At 53.0% G+C, this 19274-nt stretch overlaps 1 protein-coding gene across 2 annotated transcripts in view; it reads left to right on the top strand.

Annotated features, from left to right (window-relative positions):
• Positions 1-19274, top strand: part of LOC140351120 (regulating synaptic membrane exocytosis protein 1-like) — a 138244-nt gene that overhangs the window by 117502 nt on the left and 1468 nt on the right. For both annotated transcript variants that reach the window (XM_072436821.1, XM_072436820.1), the window contains 6 exons: positions 2062-2213; positions 3047-3261; positions 7946-7978; positions 13673-13832; positions 17590-17804; positions 18707-18846. In XM_072436821.1, coding sequence (XP_072292922.1) covers positions 2062-2213; positions 3047-3261; positions 7946-7978; positions 13673-13832; positions 17590-17804; positions 18707-18846 — 915 coding nt within the window. The remainder of the gene's footprint in view (positions 1-2061; positions 2214-3046; positions 3262-7945; positions 7979-13672; positions 13833-17589; positions 17805-18706; positions 18847-19274) is intronic.

Below are 19274 nucleotides of genomic sequence, written 5' to 3'. Positions count from 1 at the left end.
GCCGTTGAGGAAACCACATTCACTCTGTAGAATCTTGCAGAGGTATTCGGGGATGTCCAAGAGGCCGCCGCAGAAGGCAGCGGTCGCCCCTGTCGAGCAGAGGCTTCTGTGATTACCCCCACAATCCAGTGCATGAGACGCTGTTTGGACAGAGCCTGGCCCTTGCGTGAGCCGGCGAAACAAACAGTCTCTCAGATTTGCATATCACTGCTGTAGCACATACGTCTCAAGCGCGCGGAAAGAACACAAATGTTCAGAAGCAGATCCAGCATCAAAACATGCAGATTGTAGCGGCCGGGTGTGCCCAGCCGACAACACCACCTTTGGAACAAAGGTGATTGCACCATCCGCCCCAGGAGGGACGCGTCAGTGTACACAACGTCCCGTCGGACAGGACGAGGACGCAGTGGAACGCCCTGTGTCATAAAGGAATATGACGGAGACAAGAGAATTCCCAGGTCGAAAGTCCAGCAACATTCCCAGAATATCGTCGACCCGCTTGGGCGAAGGGCGTGCAGTCGCTGTATGGGAATCAAGGACCATCCCGAGGAAAGTATATACCTGTGACGGCACCAGGCAGCTCTTTGCCAAGTTCACCCGCAGACCCAGGTTGGCCACGTGCCTGAGCACAGTCTCTGTATCTTGAAGCGCCGGCTGGAAGCTGAGCCAGTCGTCCAGGGCGGACAGAATCCTCAACCCCTGGGCCTGCAAGGGGGACAAGGCCGCAGCAACGCACCTTGTAAACACTTGAGGGGACAGAGAGAGCCCGAATGGCAGGACCCTGAACTGGACGTGTTCTCCCCGGAAAGCAAAGCGGACAAACTTCCATTGTGGCAGTGCAATGGGGACATGAAAATATGCATCCTTCAGGTCTGCTGTTGTGACCCAGTCGCCGGGGGAGATTGCCTGGAGCACTCGTCTGACCGCCAACATCTTTAAATGGAGCATCTTTAAAAACGGCCAGCGATGGAACTGCAGACCCTCCGGACAGCGTGGCCCCCACCCAAATATCTGGGGAGTGAGCCGTCCAGTACTCCAGCGGTCCAGGGGTAAAATGTCCCACCACCGGCCCTGTAACCTCATCTGGAGGCCCCTTGACCCCAGTGGGCTTGTGGGGGCGACGGCCGGGTTGTGAGCAACGGGAAGCACGGGACGGACCATGAACAGGGGAGTGATGGGGCGGTGGTGTGTACCTCTGTGAAGAAGCCGGTCGACGAGAACCCCGCCTATGAAGTCCCACCAACTGCTGCCCTGTACGGCAAGCCTGGGCCGTGCACTCCAGGACCTCAGGAAGAACTGGAACACCCCTCAAGATCTTCCTACTGGCCACACTTTGTGGTGAGCTTTCACTAATGTAGAGATCAGATGCCCTAGTTCCCTTGACATGAGGGCGAAAGCCTGCAAGGAGGCGTCAACCAGCCCATGCTTCGATGGGTCCAACGGAACCGTCTCTGGATATTGGGCCGTATTTGGGCCAGTTCAGATGTCAGCATGCTCACCTGCACAGCTAATTTCCCAGATTCTTTCTTTTTCTTAATTGGAGGACCAGAACCTTGGGTAGCCGTGGACGGCCCCCAGTCTGGCCAGCCGGTGATTGACTCGGAGGCGCCAAAAAACGAAGCGAAGTCTGAAGCGTCGCCGAAAGCAACCAAGGGCGCCACGCGCACAGATCGGGGCATAACGGAACAGTTGGAGCGAGCATCATCGGAGAGCACTTCCCGAAGATGATCCACTCCAAGACAAGAAGGTCAGAGATCACGCCCATCGTCAGGCTGCAGCGGCGCTAGGCCGGACCGGGCAACACAGGGACTCCAGCGTCATGTCACAGGAGGCAGATGGAGTCGGGTCGAGCGGAACGCCACTAGTGACGCCAAATAAACACAAAACCAGCCACAGGTAACAAACCAGGTTGAACCGTATATACGCCGTCGATGGTCAAAAAGCGTCAAATAAAGCAGTTAGGGACTATTAACCCGAACACGGCTACTTGTATCCAGCTGCAGCGATGTCTTATTGATCCGTGTCGTAGTTGAAACGGTTTGAACGCGTTTGTCGCCGCAGATGTACAAAGAGCAGCGCCGCAGCAGCGAGAACGTGTCCCACAGATCCTCGGACAGCGATGTCAGCGACGTGTCGGCCATTTCACGAACCAGCAGCGCTCTGAGCAGCACCAGCTACATCTCCATCCAATCAGAGCGGCCCGGACGCTTCAGGTAACCAGTCACGGAGCGGGACAGGGCAGGGGGCGGGGCTTCGGGAGCAGGGTTGGGTGTTGAGATGAATGTGCGGAAGTCATGTGACAGAGGAGCCCGAGATGTGGAGCGTTTAGAGCAAGAATGTGCGAAAATATTAAAGTAAAATGGCGGAAACTTTGTGGGAAAATGTGCTAAAGGTGGAAGAAACTTTGATTATTGATTATGGTGTGTGTGTGTGTTTGTGTATGTCATGTATGTGTGTGTGTTTGTTTGTGTGTGTTTGTGTGTGTCATGTGTGTGTGTTTGTGTGTGTGTTTGTGTGTCTCATGTATGTGTGTGTGTTTGTTTGTGTGTGTTTGTGTATGTCATGTATGTGTGTGTGTTTGTTTGTGTGTGTCATGTGTGTTTGTGTGTGTGTGTGTGTTTGTGTGTGTCATGTATGTGTGTTTGTGTGTTTGTGTGTCTAATGTATGTGTGTGTGTTTGTGTGTGTATGTGTGTTTGTGTGTGTGTGTGTGTTTGTGTGTGTCATGTATGTGTGTTTGTGTGTTTGTGTGTCTAATGTATGTGTGTGTGTTTGTGTGTGTATGTGTGTTTGTGTGTGTGTGTGTGTTTGTGTGTGTCATGTATGTGTGTTTGTGTGTGTGTGTGTATGTGTGTTTGTGTGAGTGTGTGTGTTTGTGTGTTTGTGTGTGTCATGTATGTGTGTTTGTGTGTGTGTGTGTATGTGTGTTTGTGTGAGTGTGTGTGTTTGTGTGTTTGTGTGAGTGTGTGTGTGTGTTTGTGTGTGTGTGTGGTGTGCGTTGTGGTGTGTGTGGTGTGCGTTGTGGTGTGTGTGGTGTGCGTTGTCAGGCGTGCGATGCGAGCCACAGGACGTCACATGATTAAGAGCAGCAGCATGAGCAGTGAGATCTACGGCATGGACCATCCCGACGGCAGCCAGTCCGACACTGCCCTGGGCAGCTGTGGCAGCGGCATCAAGAAGCGCCGCTCCAGCATCAGCCAGAGAGTGGTGGACATCCTGCCCTCGAGGAGGAGCCGCAGCACGTCGCAGCTCAGCCAGACCGGTCAGTGACGCTCAGACACGCTCAGAAACTCCAAAGCACGAGAGTCAACGAAACGCTCAGAAATGTTCAACATTTTAATATCGAGTTGGATTTTAAAGTTTGTTTGTCTCATTTCCGTGCATTTGTGACGAGTTTCATGTGAGCGTCCACCAGGGGGCGTGTCACATGTGAGCGTCCTCCAGGGGGCGTGTCATATGTGAGCGTCCTCCAGGGGGCGTGTCACATGAGAGCATCCTCCAGGGGGCGTGTCACATGTGAGCGTCCACCAGGGGGCGTGTCACATGAGAGCGTCCTCCAGGGGGCGTGTCACATGTGAGCGTCCTCCAGGGGGCGTGTCACATGAGAGCGTCCTCCAGGGGGCGTGTCACATGTGAGCGTCCTCCAGGGGGCGTGTCACATGTGAGCGTCCTCCAGGGGGCGTGTCACATGTGAGCGTCCTCCAGGGGGCGTGTCACATGTGAGAGCGTCCTCCAGGGGGGCGTGTCACATGAGAGCGTCCTCCAGGGGGCGTGTCACATGAGAGCGTCCTCCAGGGGGCGTGTCACATGTGAGCGTACTCCAGGGGGCGTGTCACATGAGAGCGTCCTCCAGGGGGCGTGTCACATGTGAGCGTACTCCAGGGGGCGTGTCACATGTGCGAGCGTCCTCCAGGGGGGCGTGTCACATGTGAGCGTACTCCAGGGGGCGTGTCACATGTGCGAGCGTCCTCCAGGGGGCGTGTCACATGTGAGAGCGTCCTCCAGGGGGCGTGTCACATGTGAGAGCGTCCTCCAGGGGGCGTGTCACATGTGCGAGCGTCCTCCAGGGGGCGTGTCACATGCGAGCGTACTCCAGGGGGTCTGTCACATGTGAGCGTCCTCCAGGGGGCGTGTCACATGTGCGAGCGTCCTCCAGGGGGCGTGTCACATGAGAGCGTCCTCCAGGGGACGTGTCACATGAGAGCGTCCTCCAGGGGACGTGTCACATGAGAGCGTCCTCCAGGGGACGTGTCACATGTGCGAGCGTCCTCCAGGGGGGCGTGTCACATGAGAGCGTCCTCCAGGGAACGTGTCACATGAGAGCGTCCTCCAGGGGACGTGTCACATGTGAGCGTCCTCCAGGGGGCGTGTCACATGAGAGCGTCCTCCAGGGGACGTGTCACATGAGAGCGTTCTCCAGGGGGCGTGTCACATGTGCGAGCGTCCTCCAGGGGACGTGTCACATGAGAGCATCCTCCAGGGGACGTGTCACATGAGAGCGTCCTCCAGGGGGCGTGTCACATGTGAGCGTCCTCCAGGGGGCGTGTCATATGTGAGCGTCCTCCAGGGGGCGTGTCACATGTGAGCGTCCTCCAGGGGGCGTGTCACATGTGAGCGTCCTCCAGGGGGCGTGTCACATGTGAGCGTCCTCCAGGGGACGTGTCACATGAGAGCGTCCTCCAGGGGACGTGTCACATGAGAGCATCCTCCAGGGGGCGTGTCACATGTGAGCGTCCTCCAGGGGGCGTGTCACATGTGAGCGTCCTCCAGGGGGCGTGTCACATGTGAGCGTCCTCCAGGGGGCGTGTCACATGTGAGCGTCCTCCAGGGGGCGTGTCACATGAGAGCGTCCTCCAGGGGACGTGTCACATGAGAGCATCCTCCAGGGGACGTGTCACATGTGCGAGCGTCCTCCAGGGGGCGTGTCATATGTGAGCGTCCTCCAGGGGGCGTGTCACATGAGAGTGTCCTCCAGGGGACGTGTCACATGAGAGCGTCCTCCAGGGGATGTGTCACATGAGAGCATCCTCCAGGGGGCGTGTCACATGTGAGCGTCCTCCAGGGGGCGTGTCATATGTGAGCGTCCTCCAGGGGGCGTGTCACATGAGAGCATCCTCCAGGGGACGTTTCACATGTGAGAGCGTCCTCCAGGGGGCGTGTCACATGTGAGCGTCCACCAGGGGGCGTGTCACATGAGAGCGTCCTCCAGGGGGCGTGTCACATGAGAGCGTCCTCCAGGGGGCATGTCACATGTGAGCGTCCTCCAGGGGGCGTGTCACATGAGAGCGTCCTCCAGGGGGCGTGTCACATGTGAGCGTCCTCCAGGGGGCGTGTCACATGTGAGAGCGTCCTCCAGGGGGGCGTGTCACATGAGAGCGTCCTCCAGGGGACGTGTCACATGAGAGCGTCCTCCAGGGGGCGTGTCACATGTGAGCGTACTCCAGGGGGCGTGTCACATGAGAGCGTCCTCCAGGGGGCGTGTCACATGTGAGTGTCCTCCAGGGGGCGTGTCACATGTGAGCGTCCTCCAGGGGGCGTGTCACATGAGAGCGTACTCCAGGGGGCGTGTCACATGTGCGAGCATCCTCCAGGGGACGTGTCACATGTGAGAGCGTCCTCCAGGGGGCGTGTCACATGTGAGCGTCCTCCAGGGGGCGTGTCACATGTGAGCGTCCTCCAGGGGGCGTGTCACATGTGAGAGCGTCCTCCAGGGGACGTGTCACATGAGAGCGTCCTCCAGGGGGCGTGTCACATGTGAGCGTACTCCAGGGGGCGTGTCACATGAGAGCGTAATCCAGGGGGGCGTGTCACATGTGAGCGTCCTCCAGGAGGCGTGTCACATGTGAGCGTCCTCCAGGGGGCGTGTCACATGTGAGCGTCCTCCAGGGGGCGTGTCACATGTGAGAGCGTCCTCCAGGGGACGTGTCACATGTGAGCGTCCTCCAGGGGGCGTGTCATATGTGAGCGTCCTCCAGGGGGCGTGTCACATGAGAGCATCCTCTAGGGGGCGTGTCATATGTGAGCGTCCTCCAGGGGGCGTGTCACATGAGAGCATCCTCCAGGGGGCGTGTCACATGTGAGCGTCCTCCAGGGGGCGTGTCACATGAGAGCGTCCTCCAGGGGGCGTGTCACATGTGAGCGTCCTCCAGGGGGCGTGTCACATGAGAGCGTCCTCCAGGGGGCGTGTCACATGTGAGCGTCCTCCAGGGGGCGTGTCACATGAGAGCGTCCTCCAGGGGGCGTGTCACATGAGAGCGTACTCCAGGGGGCGTGTCACATGTGCGAGCGTCCTCCAGGGGACGTGTCACATGAGAGCGTCCTCCAGGGGGCGTGTCACATGTGAGAGCGTCCTCCAGGGGGCGTGTCACATGTGAGCGTCCTCCAGGGGGCGTGTCACATGTGAGCGTCCTCCAGGGGGCGTGTCACATGTGAGAGCGTCCTCCAGGGGGCGTGTCACATGTGAGCGTCCTCCAGGGGGCGTGTCACATGTGAGCGTCCTCCAGGGGGCGTGTCACATGTGAGCGTCCTCCAGGGGGCGTGTCACATGTGAGAGCGTCCTCCAGGGGACGTGTCACATGAGAGCGTCCTCCAGGGGGCGTGTCACATGTGAGCGTACTCCAGGGGGCGTGTCACATGAGAGCGTAATCCAGGGGGGCGTGTCACATGTGAGCGTCCTCCAGGGGGCGTGTCACATGTGAGCGTCCACCAGGGGGCGTGTCACATGTGAGCGTCCTCCAGGGGGCGTGTCATATGTGAGCGTCCTCCAGGGGGCGTGTCACATGAGAGCATCCTCCAGGGGGCGTGTCACATGTGAGAGCGTCCTCCAGGGGGCGTGTCACATGAGAGCGTCCTCCAGGGGACGTGTCACATGAGAGCGTCCTCCAGGGGGCGTGTCACATGAGAGTGTCCTCCAGGGGGCGTGTCACATGTGAGCGTACTCCAGGGGGCGTGTCACATGAGAGCGTCCTCCAGGGGGCGTGTCACATGTGAGAGCGTCCTCCAGGGGGCGTGTCACATGTGAGCGTCCTCCAGGGGGCGTGTCACATGTGAGCGTCCTCCAGGGGGCGTGTCACATGTGAGCGTCCTCCAGGGGGCGTGTCACATGTGAGAGCGTCCTCCAGGGGGGCGTGTCACATGAGAGCGTCCTCCAGGGGACGTGTCACATGAGAGCGTCCTCCAGGGGGCGTGTTACATGTGAGCGTCCTCCAGGGGGCGTGTCACATGTGAGCGTCCTCCAGGGGGCGTGTCACATGTGAGCGTCCTCCAGGGGGGCGTGTCACATGTGAGAGCGTAATCCAGGGGGGCGTGTCACATGTGAGCGTCCTCCAGGGGGCGTGTCACATGTGAGCGTCCTCCAGGAGACGTGTCACATGAGAGCGTACTCCAGGGGGCGTGTCACATGTGCGAGCGTCCTCCAGGGGACGTGTCACATGTGAGAGTGTCCTCCAGGGGGCGTGTCACATGTGAGCGTCCTCCAGGGGGCGTGTCACATGTGAGCGTCCTCCAGGGGGCGTGTCACATGTGAGAGCGTCCTCCAGGGGACGTATCACATGTGAGCGTCCTCCAGGGGGCGTGTCACATGAGAGCGTCCTCCAGGGGGCGTATCACATGTGAGCGTCCTCCAGGGGGCGTGTCACATGTGAGAGCGTCCTCCAGGGGGGCGTGTCACATGTGAGCGTCCTCCAGGGGGCGTGTCACATGAGAGCGTAATCCAGGGGGCGTGTCACATGTGAGCGTCCTCCAGGGGGCGTGTCACATGTGAGCGTCCTCCAGGGGGCGTGTCACATGTGAGCGTCCTCCAGGGGACGTGTCACATGAGAGCGTCCTCTAGAGGGCGTGTCCTCCAGGGGGCGTGTCACGTGTGAGTGTGGAGCGGCTCTGAAGCCTGTCACATGTTGTTATTGATGTTTGTTTGTTTGTTTGTTGTGTTGTTTGTCCTTCTGCAGAAGCGGTGGGTAAGAAGGCAGACAGACAGAAAGGTAACAGAGAAATGACAAGATATTTCACTCATGCAAAATAACAATTATGATAATAATAAAAATAGAATAATAGAAAAATAATAATAATATTAATAGGGCGTGGTCACATGTGAGTGACATGAATTTGATGTTTTACTGGACAAACAGAAATGCTGAGCCAAAAATAGTAGTTTTGTTTCATTTTTATTCTCAGAAGCATTTTTTACACAAAAATTGTGGTTGTATTTTTGTGATAAAGTTTTAATTCTTCAGCATTTAGATCTGACGTCAGTTATTTTGGCTCCGTTTATTATATTATAGTATTTTAAAGGGTCGACAATAATAAAGGATAACTATTCTAAGGCGCTGGTACAGCTGGCAGCCCGGTGTAAACGCTCCCTCTTCTTTCTCACACTTATTGTGCTTTATCTCCTATATTTTGTAAATATAGTTAGTATATTTTTTCTATTTTACTGTACGATAGGGACACGCGCTGGAATAGTTTTTTAATTCAACTGTTTTTGACTTTTTTCGGCTGGATTTGAGCGTTTTTCGTTGCGTTCGTTGTGTTGTTGTGACGTGAGCTAGCTCCGAGCGAGCCCACCAGCCCGGCGGACATCCTAAGGAAAACGCAACGAGGCAGACGGGCTGGACGTAAACTCCGAGAGAAGAGAGGGACAAACAGGAAGTCGGTTCCCGCCGTAGTCATGGGTAACGTGAGGTCCCTTCAAAATAAAATGACGGAAATAGCGAGCCTCATGCGGTCCCAGAGGATTTATAGGGACAGCAGCGTCTTGATTTTCACAGAGACCTGGTTAACAGCAGAAATGCCAGACTCTATTGCAGGTTTGGACAATTTTCATCTGCTGCGGGCGGACAGAACGAGAGAATGCGGGAAGAAAAGAGGTGGAGGTCTGGCGGTGTATGTGAACACGAGCTGGTCCAAACCCGAACACTGCACAGTGAAGCAGCAGCTATGTAACAAGGATATTGAACTATTGGCTATTGGCATGAGGCCATATTATCTGCCCCGGGAGTTCTCACATGTGATTTTGATCGCAGTCTATGTGGCCCCGTCTGCCAATGCTCAATATGCTTGTGAAGCACTGCTCTCCTGCACTTGTAGGCTGCAAACACAGCATCCACAGGCTCTCTTCCTCGTCTCTGGTGACTTTAACCACGCTTCTCCCTCTTCTGTTCTACCAACATACACCCAGTATGTTACCTGCCCCACCAGAGAGAATAGAACATTGGACTTGTTTTTTGCCAACACCAAGGAGGCTTATTCTTCTTCCCCCCTCCCTGCCCTGGGCAGCTCGGACCACAACCTTGTACATCTGAGGCCTGTGTATGAACCCATCGTGCGCAGGCAGCCTGTGGTGTCCCGTGAGGTGAGGATGTGGTCTGCTGAGAGCGAGGAGGCTCTGAGGGACTGCTTCAGCACCACTGTCTGGACTGAGCTTTATGACCCACATGGGGAGGACATCAACACCATCACAGAGTGCATCACGGACTACATCAACTTCTGTTTTGAGAACATTGTTCCCTCCCGGACGGTGCGGTGTTTTCCAAACAATAAGCCATGGATTAACCGTGAACTGAAGGCTCTGCTGAAGGAGAAGAAGAGAGCCTTCAGGTCAGGGAACAAGGAGGAGCTGAGGACTGTGCAGAAGGAGCTGAGGAGGAAGATCAGGCAGGCTGAGGCCGGCTACAAGAGGAGGATGGAGGAGCAGCTGCAGCAAAAGAACATTCAGGGAGTGTGGAGGAGCCTGAAAACCATCTCGGGCTTCAAAATCCCCCCTGCCCAGACAGAGGGGGATCTACAGTGGGTGAATGATTTAAATGCTCACTTCTTGAGGTTTGATCGGTCACCCGCCCCTCCCCTTGCACAACTGCATGCTCCTTCTTCCACAGCTGGACAATGCCCTGCATCTGTTCCTCTTCGCTTATCTGACCCGGACCATCAGCTCCCCACTTCGCCTGGACTCACCCATCCCCCCAGCACACGGTCCCCCTGCCAACCACTGACTGTCACAGCAGCACAGGTGAGGAGTGAGCTGAAGAGGATTAAAGTGAGGAAGGCAGCAGGACCTGATGGCATCAGCCCCAGGCTCCTTAAGTCCTGCGCAGATGAACTGTGTGGAGTTATGGAGCATGTCTTCAACATGAGCCTGAAGCTGAGGGTGGTACCACAGGTCTGGAAGACCTCCTGTCTAGTACCTGTGCCTAAGACACCGCGCCCCAAAGACCTCAACAGCTTCAGGCCAGTGGCTCTCACGTCCCACCTGATGAAGACACTGGAGCGGCTAGTCCTGGACCACCTCCGCTCCACCGTGAGCTCAGCCATGGACCCGCTCCAGTTTACATATCGGTCTGGCATCGGAGTGGAGGACGCCGTCATCTCCCTGCTGCACCGCTCTCTCTCTCACCTGGAAAAGCCTGGCAGCTCTGTGAGGATTCTGTTCTTCGATCTTTCCAGTGCCTTCAACACCATCCAGCCGCTGCTCCTGAGGGACAAGCTGGAGACGGCTGGTGTGGAGTATGACCTGGCAGAGTGGATCCTGGACTACCTCACAGACCGACCCCAGTTTGTAAGAGCCCGGAACTGTGTGTCTGACACTCGGACCTGCAGTGTGGGGGCGCCCCAGGGCACTGTCCTCGCGCCCTTTCTCTTCACCCTTTACACTGCAGACTTCAGACATGACACGGACAGCTGTGTCCTGCAGAAGTTCTCTGACGACTCTGCCATCATCGGACTCATCACGGACGACAATGATGCGGAGTACAGAGGACTGGCGCAGGACTTTGTGGACTGGTGTCAGCGGAACCACCTCCTCATCAACGCGGGGAAGACCAAGGAGATGGTGGTGGATGTCCGCAGACGCCACCCCACTGCCCCCTCACCAGTGAACATCCAGGGAAGGGACATTGAGAGAGTGGACTCATACAAGTACCTGGGTGTTCATCTGAACCACAAACTGGACTGGACTCATAACACAGACGCACTGTACAGGAAGAGCCAGAGTCGGCTCTACCTCCTGAGGAGACTCAGGTCTTTTGGAGTGACAGGGCCACTCCTGAAGACCTTCTACGACTCTGTGGTGGCATCAGCCCTCCTGTATGGTGTGGCCTGCTGGAGCAGCAGCATCACAGAGAGGGAGAGGAAGAGGCTGGACAGAGTCATCAAGAAGTCCAGCTCCGTCCTGGGCTGTGCTCTGGACTCGGTGCAGGAGGTGGGGGACAGGAGGGTCCTGGCTAGATTCACATCTATGCTGGACCATGAGTGTCACCCCCTGCAGGACACTCTCTCCGCTCTGGAGAGCAGCTTCAGTGAGAGGCTGATCCACCCTCGCTGTGTGAAGGAAAGGTTCCGTAGGTCTTTCCTTCCTGCTGCTGTCAGACTTTATAACAAAAACTGTTAGTACTGAACACTAGCAATACTGACCTAACCTAATACTGATGTGTGCAATTGCTGTTGGAATTCATGTGCAATTCATGTGCAATTGCTGTCGTGATCACATGCAATGGTATTTATTTATTTGTCTATGGGGGTTTTTATTTATTCATAGGAGATCTTCTACTGAAAGTGTTTTTCAGACTTCCTATAAGATAAGATAAGATAATCCTTTATTGTCCCACATGGGGAAATTCCATTGATGCAACGCAGGTAGATACAGAGGTAGATACAGAAGAAAAGAACAAATAACTTATAGGAAGTTTGAAAAACACTCTCAGTAGAAGATCTCTTATAAAAATCTCAGGATGTCCGCCGGGATAACGTGACGATCTCCGAGTGATCTGTTCTTCTGTATCTACCTCTGTATCTACCTGCGTTGCACCAATGAAATTTCCCCATGTGGGACAATAAAGGAATATCTTATCTTATCTTATCTTATTAAAGACAGTGTGTACCAAATGCAGTATCTATGCAATATAAAGTACATTTCTATATCTACTGTACAGGAACATGTCATGTGACCCTGCAGCTGTTCATGTCATGTGACCCTGCAGCTGTTCATGTCATGTGATCCTGCAGCTGGTCATGTCATGTGACCCTGCAGCTGTTCATGTCATGTGATCCTGCAGCTGGTCATGTCATGTGACCCTGCAGCTGTCATGTGACCCTGCAGCTGGTCATGTCATGTGACCCTGCAGCTGGTCATGTCATGTGACCCTGCAGCCAGTCATCCCCAAACACTGACCTCTGTCTCCAGCACGCTTCCTTACTCCACCCTCTTCTGTCATTCAGTCTCTGACCAGTCCCTGACCAGTCCCTGACCAGTCCCTGACCAGTCTCTGACCAGTCTCTGACCACACCATGCTCCAGTCACCTTCAAACTCAACCCTTCCTGACTGTCTGTTGTAATGTTTTCTGATGTGAGGTCACTCTGGTCTTTGACCTGCACGAATCCCCCACAAGGTTCAGGCTTGTGCCAGACAAAAGGGTCGACTCAGGCCTGATTTCCCTCTGAGGCCCTCTGAGGCCTTCTGAGGCCTCCCTCTGAGGCCCTCTGAGGCCCTCTGAGGCCTCCCTCTGAGGCCACTCTGAGGCCACTCTGAGGCCCTCTGAGGCCTTCTGAGGTCCTCTGAGGCCACTCTGAGGCCCTCTGAGGCCTTCTGAGGTCCTCTGAGGCCCTCAGAAACTGAGGCCACTCCGAGGCCCTCTGAGGCCCCTCTCAGACGCACTAAGCAATGCCCGAGAACACAACTGAAGTCCACACACTTTTGACCCCTTTGACGTCCCAAGCCTGAACTCTCACTCTGATCACTCCTCTGCACAGACCTGATCACTCGACCTGATCACTCCTCTGCACAGACCTGATCACTCGACCTGATCACTCCTCTACACAGACCTGATCACTCGACCTGATCACTCCTCTGCACAGACCTGATCACTCGACCTGATCACTCCTCTACACAGACCTGATCACTCCTCTGCACACACCTGATCACTCGACCTGATCACTCCTCTACACAGACCTGATCACTCCTCTGCACACACCTGATCACTCGACCTGATCACTCCTCTACACAGACCTGATCACTCCTCTGCACACACCTGATCACTCGACCTGATCACTCCTCTGCACACACCTGATCACTCGACCTGATCACTCCTCTGCACACACCTGATCACTCGACCTGATCACTCCTCTGCACACACCTGATCACTCGACCTGATCACTCCTCTGCACAGACCTGATCACTCCTCTGCACACACCTGATCACTCGACCTGATCACTCCTCTGCACACACCTGATCACTCGACCTGATCACTCCTCTGCACAGACCTGATCACTCCTCTGCACACACCTGATCACTCGACCTGATCACTCCTCTACACAGACCTGATCACTCCTCTGCACACACCTGATCACTCGACCTGATCACTCCTCTGCACACACCTGATCACTCCTCTGCACACACCTGATCACTCCTCTGCACACACCTGATCACTCGACCTGATCACTCCTCTGCACACACCTGATCACTCCTCTGCACACACCTGATCACTCCTCTGCACACACCTGATCACTCGACCTGATCACTCCTCTGCACACACCTGATCACTCGACCTGATCACTCCTCTGCACAGACCTGATCACTCCTCTGCACACACCTGATCACTCCTCTGCACACACCTGATCACTCCTCTACACAGACCTGATCACTCCTCTGCACACACCTGATCACTCCTCTCTCTCACTCCCGCAGAGGCCCCAGCGGGTAAGAAGGTGAGCAAAGCGGGCTCCAGCTCCATCCAGCGCAGCGTGGAGACCGGGATGGCAGTGGAGTTTCCCCGAGGAAGCACCAGCATGAACCGCCAAGCGAGCAGAGAGTCCACGGACGGTAGCATCTACAGCTCTGAGGGGAAGTACGTGCTCCTTTAAGTATATCTACAGCTCTGAGGGGAAGTACGTGCTCCTTTAAGTATATTTACAGCTCTGAGGGGAAGTACGTGCTCCTTTAAGTATATTTACAGCTCTGAGGGGAAGTACGTGCTCCTTTAAGTATATTTACAGCTCTGAGGGGAAGTACGTGCTCCTTTAAGTATATTTACAGCTCTGAGGGGAAGTACGTGCTCCTTTAAGTATATTTACAGCTCTGAGGGGAAGTACGTGCTCCTTTAAGTATATTTACAGCTCTGAGGGGAAGTACGTGCTCCTTTAAGTATATTTACAGCTCTGAGGGGAAGTACGTGCTCCTTTAAGTATATTTACAGCTCTGAGGGGAAGTACGTGCTCCTTTAAGTATATTTACAGCTCTGAGGGGAAGTACGTGCTCCTTTAAGTATATTTACAGCTCTGAGGGGAAGTACGTGCTCCTTTAAGTATATTTACAGCTCTGAGGGGAAGTACGTGCTCCTTTAAGTATATTTGCAGCTCTGAGGGGAAGTACGTGCTCCTTTAAGTATATTTACAGCTCTGAGGGGAAGTACGTGCTCCTTTAAGTATATTTGCAGCTCTGAGGGGAAGTACGTGCTCCTTTAAGTATATCTACAGCTCTGAGGGGAAGTACGTGCTCCTTTAAGTATATCTACAGCTCTGAGGGGAAGTACGTGCTCCTTTAAGTATATCTACAGCTCTGAGGGGAAGTACGTGCTCCTTTAAGTATATTTACAGCTCTGAGGGGAAGTACGTGCTCCTTTAAGTATATTTACAGCTCTGAGGGGAAGTACGTGCTCCTTTAAGTATATTTACAGCTCTGAGGGGAAGTACGTGCTCCTTTAAGTATATTTACAGCTCTGAGGGGAAGTACGTGCTCCTTTAAGTATATCTACAGTTCTGAGGGGAAGTACGTGCTCCTTTAAGTATATCTACAGCTCTGAGGGGAAGTACGTGCTCCTTTAAGTATATTTACAGCTCTGAGGGGAAGTACGTGCTCCTTTAAGTATATTTACAGCTCTGAGGGGAAGTACGTGCTCCTTTAAGTATATTTACAGCTCTGAGGGGAAGTACGTGCTCCTTTAAGTATATCTACAGCTCTGAGGGGAAGTACGTGCTCCTTTAAGTATATCTACAGCTCTGAGGGGAAGTACGTGCTCCTTTAAGTATATCTACAGCTCTGAGGGGAAGTACGTGCTCCTTTAAGTATATTTACAGCTCTGAGGGGAAGTACGTGCTCCTTTAAGTATATTTACAGCTCTGAGGGGAAGTACGTGCTCCTTTAAGTATATTTACAGCTCTGAGGGGAAGTACGTGCTCCTTTAAGTATATTTACAGCTCTGAGGGGAAGTACGTGCTCCTTTAAGTATATTTACAGCTCTGAGGGGAAGTACGTGCTCCTTTAAGTATATTTACAGCTCTGAGGGGAAGTACGTGCTCCTTTAAGTATATTTACAGCTCTGAGGGGAAGTACGTGCTCCTTTAAGTATATTTACAGCTCTGAGGGGAAGTACGTGCTCCTTTAAGTATATCTACAGCTCTGAGGGGAAGTACGTGCTCCTTTAAGTATATTTACAGCTCTGAGGGGAAGTACGTGCTCCTTTAAGTATATCTACAGCTCTGAGGGGAAGTACGTGCTCCTTTAAGTATATTTACAGCTCTGAGGGGAAGTACGTGCTCCTTTAAGTATATCTACAGCTCTGAGGGGAAGTACGTGCTCCTTTAAGTATATTTACAGCTCTGAGGGGAAGTACGTGCTCCTTTAAGTATATCTACAGTTCTGAGGGGAAGTACGTGCTCCTTTAAGTATATTTACAGCTCTGAGGGGAAGTACGTGCTCCTTTAAGTATATCTACAGCTCTGAGGGGAAGTACGTGCTCCTTTAAGTATATTTACAGCTCTGAGGGGAAGTACGTGCTCCTTTAAGTATATTTACAGCTCTGAGGGGAAGTACGTGCTCCTTTAAGTATATCTACAGCTCTGAGGGGAAGTACGTGCTCCTTTAAGTATATCTACAGCTCTGAGGGGAAGTACGTGCTCCTTTAAGTATATTTACAGCTCTGAGGGGAAGTACGTGCTCCTTTAAGTATATTTACAGCTCTGAGGGGAAGTACGTGCTCCTTTAAGTATATTTACAGCTCTGAGGGGAAGTACGTGCTCCTTTAAGTATATTTACAGCTCTGAGGGGAAGTACGTGCTCCTTTAAGTATATTTACAGCTCTGAGGGGAAGTACGTGCTCCTTTAAGTATATTTACAGCTCTGAGGGGAAGTACGTGCTCCTTTAAGTATATTTGCAGCTCTGAGGGGAAGTACGTGCTCCTTTAAGTATATTTACAGCTCTGAGGGGAAGTACGTGCTCCTTTAAGTATATCTACAGCTCTGAGGGGAAGTACGTGCTCCTTTAAGTATATTTACAGCTCTGAGGGGAAGTACGTGCTCCTTTAAGTATATCTACAGCTCTGAGGGGAAGTACGTGCTCCTTTAAGTATATTTACAGCTCTGAGGGGAAGTACGTGCTCCTTTAAGTATATCTACAGCTCTGAGGGGAAGTACGTGCTCCTTTAAGTATATTTACAGCTCTGAGGGGAAGTACGTGCTCCTTTAAGTATATTTACAGCTCTGAGGGGAAGTACGTGCTCCTTTAAGTATATCTACAGCTCTGAGGGGAAGTACGTGCTCCTTTAAGTATATTTACAGCTCTGAGGGGAAGTACGTGCTCCTTTAAGTATATTTACAGCTCTGAGGGGAAGTACGTGCTCCTTTAAGTATATTTACAGCTCTGAGGGGAAGTACGTGCTCCTTTAAGTATATCTGCAGCTCTGAGGGGAAGTACGTGCTCCTTTAAGTATATTTACAGCTCTGAGGGGAAGTACGTGCTCCTTTAAGTATATCTACAGCTCTGAGGGGAAGTACGTGCTCCTTTAAGTATATTTACAGCTCTGAGGGGAAGTACGTGCTCCTTTAAGTATATCTGCAGCTCTGAGGGGAAGTACGTGCTCCTTTAAACATATGCAGAGTTCTACTTAGAGTTTTAGAGACTCGTGGGCTCTTCTTTAATCATCTTATTTTGCTTGTACTTGAGTAAAAGGTTTGCGTGTGCTGCCATCTAGTGATTAAAAGCTGTATTGCATGTCCATAGCTCTGAACGCTCTATGCAGCTCCGAGCTTTCTATACAGCTCTGAGCGCTCTATGCGGCTCTGAGCGCTCTATGCGGCTCTGAGCGCTCTATGCGGCTCTGAGCGCTCTATGCGGCTCTGAGCGCTCTATGCGGCTCTGAGCGCTCTATGCGGCTCTGAGCGCTCTATGCGGCTCTGAGCGCTCTATGCGGCTCTGAGCGCTCTATGCGGCTCTGAGCGCTCTATGCAGCTCTGAGCGCTCTATGCAGCTCTGAGCGCTCTATGCAGCTCTGAGCGCTCTATGCGGCTCTGAGGTGAACAAACTCTCGTGTGATTGGACGAAGCAGAATACACATACAGTTAGATTTTAAATTTCATTTTTAGACTTTACATTATTTTTCCCGAGTTGTGACATTGATTATCTTGTATTTATGAAGTTTCGGATTCGTAAAGGAATTTAATCTAATTTATTTTAATTTAATGTTTTATCAAATAACTTGCACCAAATGAACTATAAAATAATATTAATAATGCATCATCTTATTTTAACCACATGAAAGTTGAACTGTAGTGACTGAGCGAACAGATGAAATGCTGAATGTCTGACCCTGCTCGTGTGCCGTCCTCAGTCTGATCTTCTCAGGGATGCGTCTGGGCACCGACAGCCAGTTCAGCGACTTCCTGGACGGTTTGGGGCCCGGGCAGCTCGTGGGGCGACAGACGCTGGCCACGCCCGCCATGGGCGACGTCCAGATCGGGCTGCTGGACAAGAAGGGCCAGCTGGAGGTGGAGGTGATCCGAGCCAGAGGCCTTATCTCCAAACCAGGAGCCAAATCTCTACCAGGTGAGCACACGCCGCCCGCACTACAGAGGACGCACCAGCAAGCAGGTGAAATGCATCCTGGGAAGAGGCCAGTGACTCATGACTGACCCCGCCCCTTTCACATTAGGCCATGAACTACGGATCTTTAACCTGGAGTTTATCAGATCAACAAGTAACAATTTAGTCTCATATGATTGAAAGGGTGTATTTAAGCTGTTGATCCTTGTGTCACAGTTGAGTTTAAGCTGTTGTTCACGTGTCACAGTTGAGTTTAAGCTGTTGTTCACGTGTCACAGTTGAGTTTAAGCTGTTGATCCTTGTGTCACAGTTGAGTTTAAGCTGTTGTTCACGTGTCACAGTTGAGTTTAAGCTGTTGATCCTTGTGTCACAGTTGAGTTTAAGCTGATGTTCACGTGTCACAGTTGAGTTTAAGATGTTGTTCACGTGTCACAGTTGAGTTTAAGCTGATGTTCACGTGTCACAGTTGAGTTTAAGCTGTTGTTCACGTGTCACAGTTGAGTTTAAGCTGATGTTCACATGTCACAGTTGAATTTAAGCTGTTGTTCATGTGCTACAGTTGAGTTTAAGCTGTTGTTCATGTGCCAAAGTTGTGTTTAAGCTGATGTTCACGTGTCACAGTTGAGTTTAAGCTGTTGTTCACGTGTCACAGTTGAGTTTAAGCTGATGTTCACATGTCACAGTTGAATTTAAGCTGTTGTTCATGTGCTACAGTTGAGTTTAAGCTGTTGTTCATGTGCCAAAGTTGTGTTTAAGCTGATGTTCACGTGTCACAGTTGAGTTTAAGCTGTTAATCACGAGCCACAGTTGTGTTTAAGCTTGTTCTTGTGTCACAGTTGAGTTTAAGCTATTGTTCACATGTCACAGTTGAGTATAAACTGTTGTTGTATGTGTTTTGTCCGCAGCTCCCTACGTGAAGGTTTACCTGCTGGACAAGGGGAACTGTAAAGCCAAAAAGAAAACCAAGATCGCTCGAAAAACTCTGGAGCCGCTGTATCAGCAGCACCTGCTGTTTGAGGAAAGCCCCCAAGGCAGGGTGCTACAGGTGAGGCCCAGGGTGCTACAGGTGAGGCCCAGGGTGCTACAGGTGAGGCCCAGGGTGCTACAGGTGAGGCCCAGGGTGCTACAGGTGAGGCCCAGGGTGCTACAGGTGAGGCCCAGGGTTCTACAGGTGAGGCCCAGGGTGCTACAGGTGAGGCCCAGGGTGCTACAGGTGAGGCCCAGGGTTCTACAGGTGAGGCCCAGGGTGCTACAGGTGAGGCCCAGGGTTCTACAGGTGAGGCCCAGGGTGCTACAGGTGAGGCCCAGGGTTCTACAGGTGAGGCCCAGGGTTCTACAGGTGAGGCCCAGGGTGCTACAGGTGAGGCCCAGGGTTCTACAGGTGAGGCCCAGGGTTCTACAGGTGAGGCCCAGGGTTCTACAGGTGAGGCCCAGGGTGCTACAGGTGAGGCCCAGGGTTCTACAGGTGAGGCC

The sequence above is a fragment of the Eucyclogobius newberryi genome, unplaced genomic scaffold, assembly GCF_026437365.1.
Source record: "Eucyclogobius newberryi isolate DKJ021-1_F unplaced genomic scaffold, fEucNew1.0.hap1 SCAF_8, whole genome shotgun sequence".
Classification (NCBI taxonomy): domain Eukaryota; kingdom Metazoa; phylum Chordata; class Actinopteri; order Gobiiformes; family Gobiidae; genus Eucyclogobius; species Eucyclogobius newberryi.
Note: the sequence above shows the minus strand (reverse complement) of the source record. Positions and strands in the feature narration are given on the sequence as shown.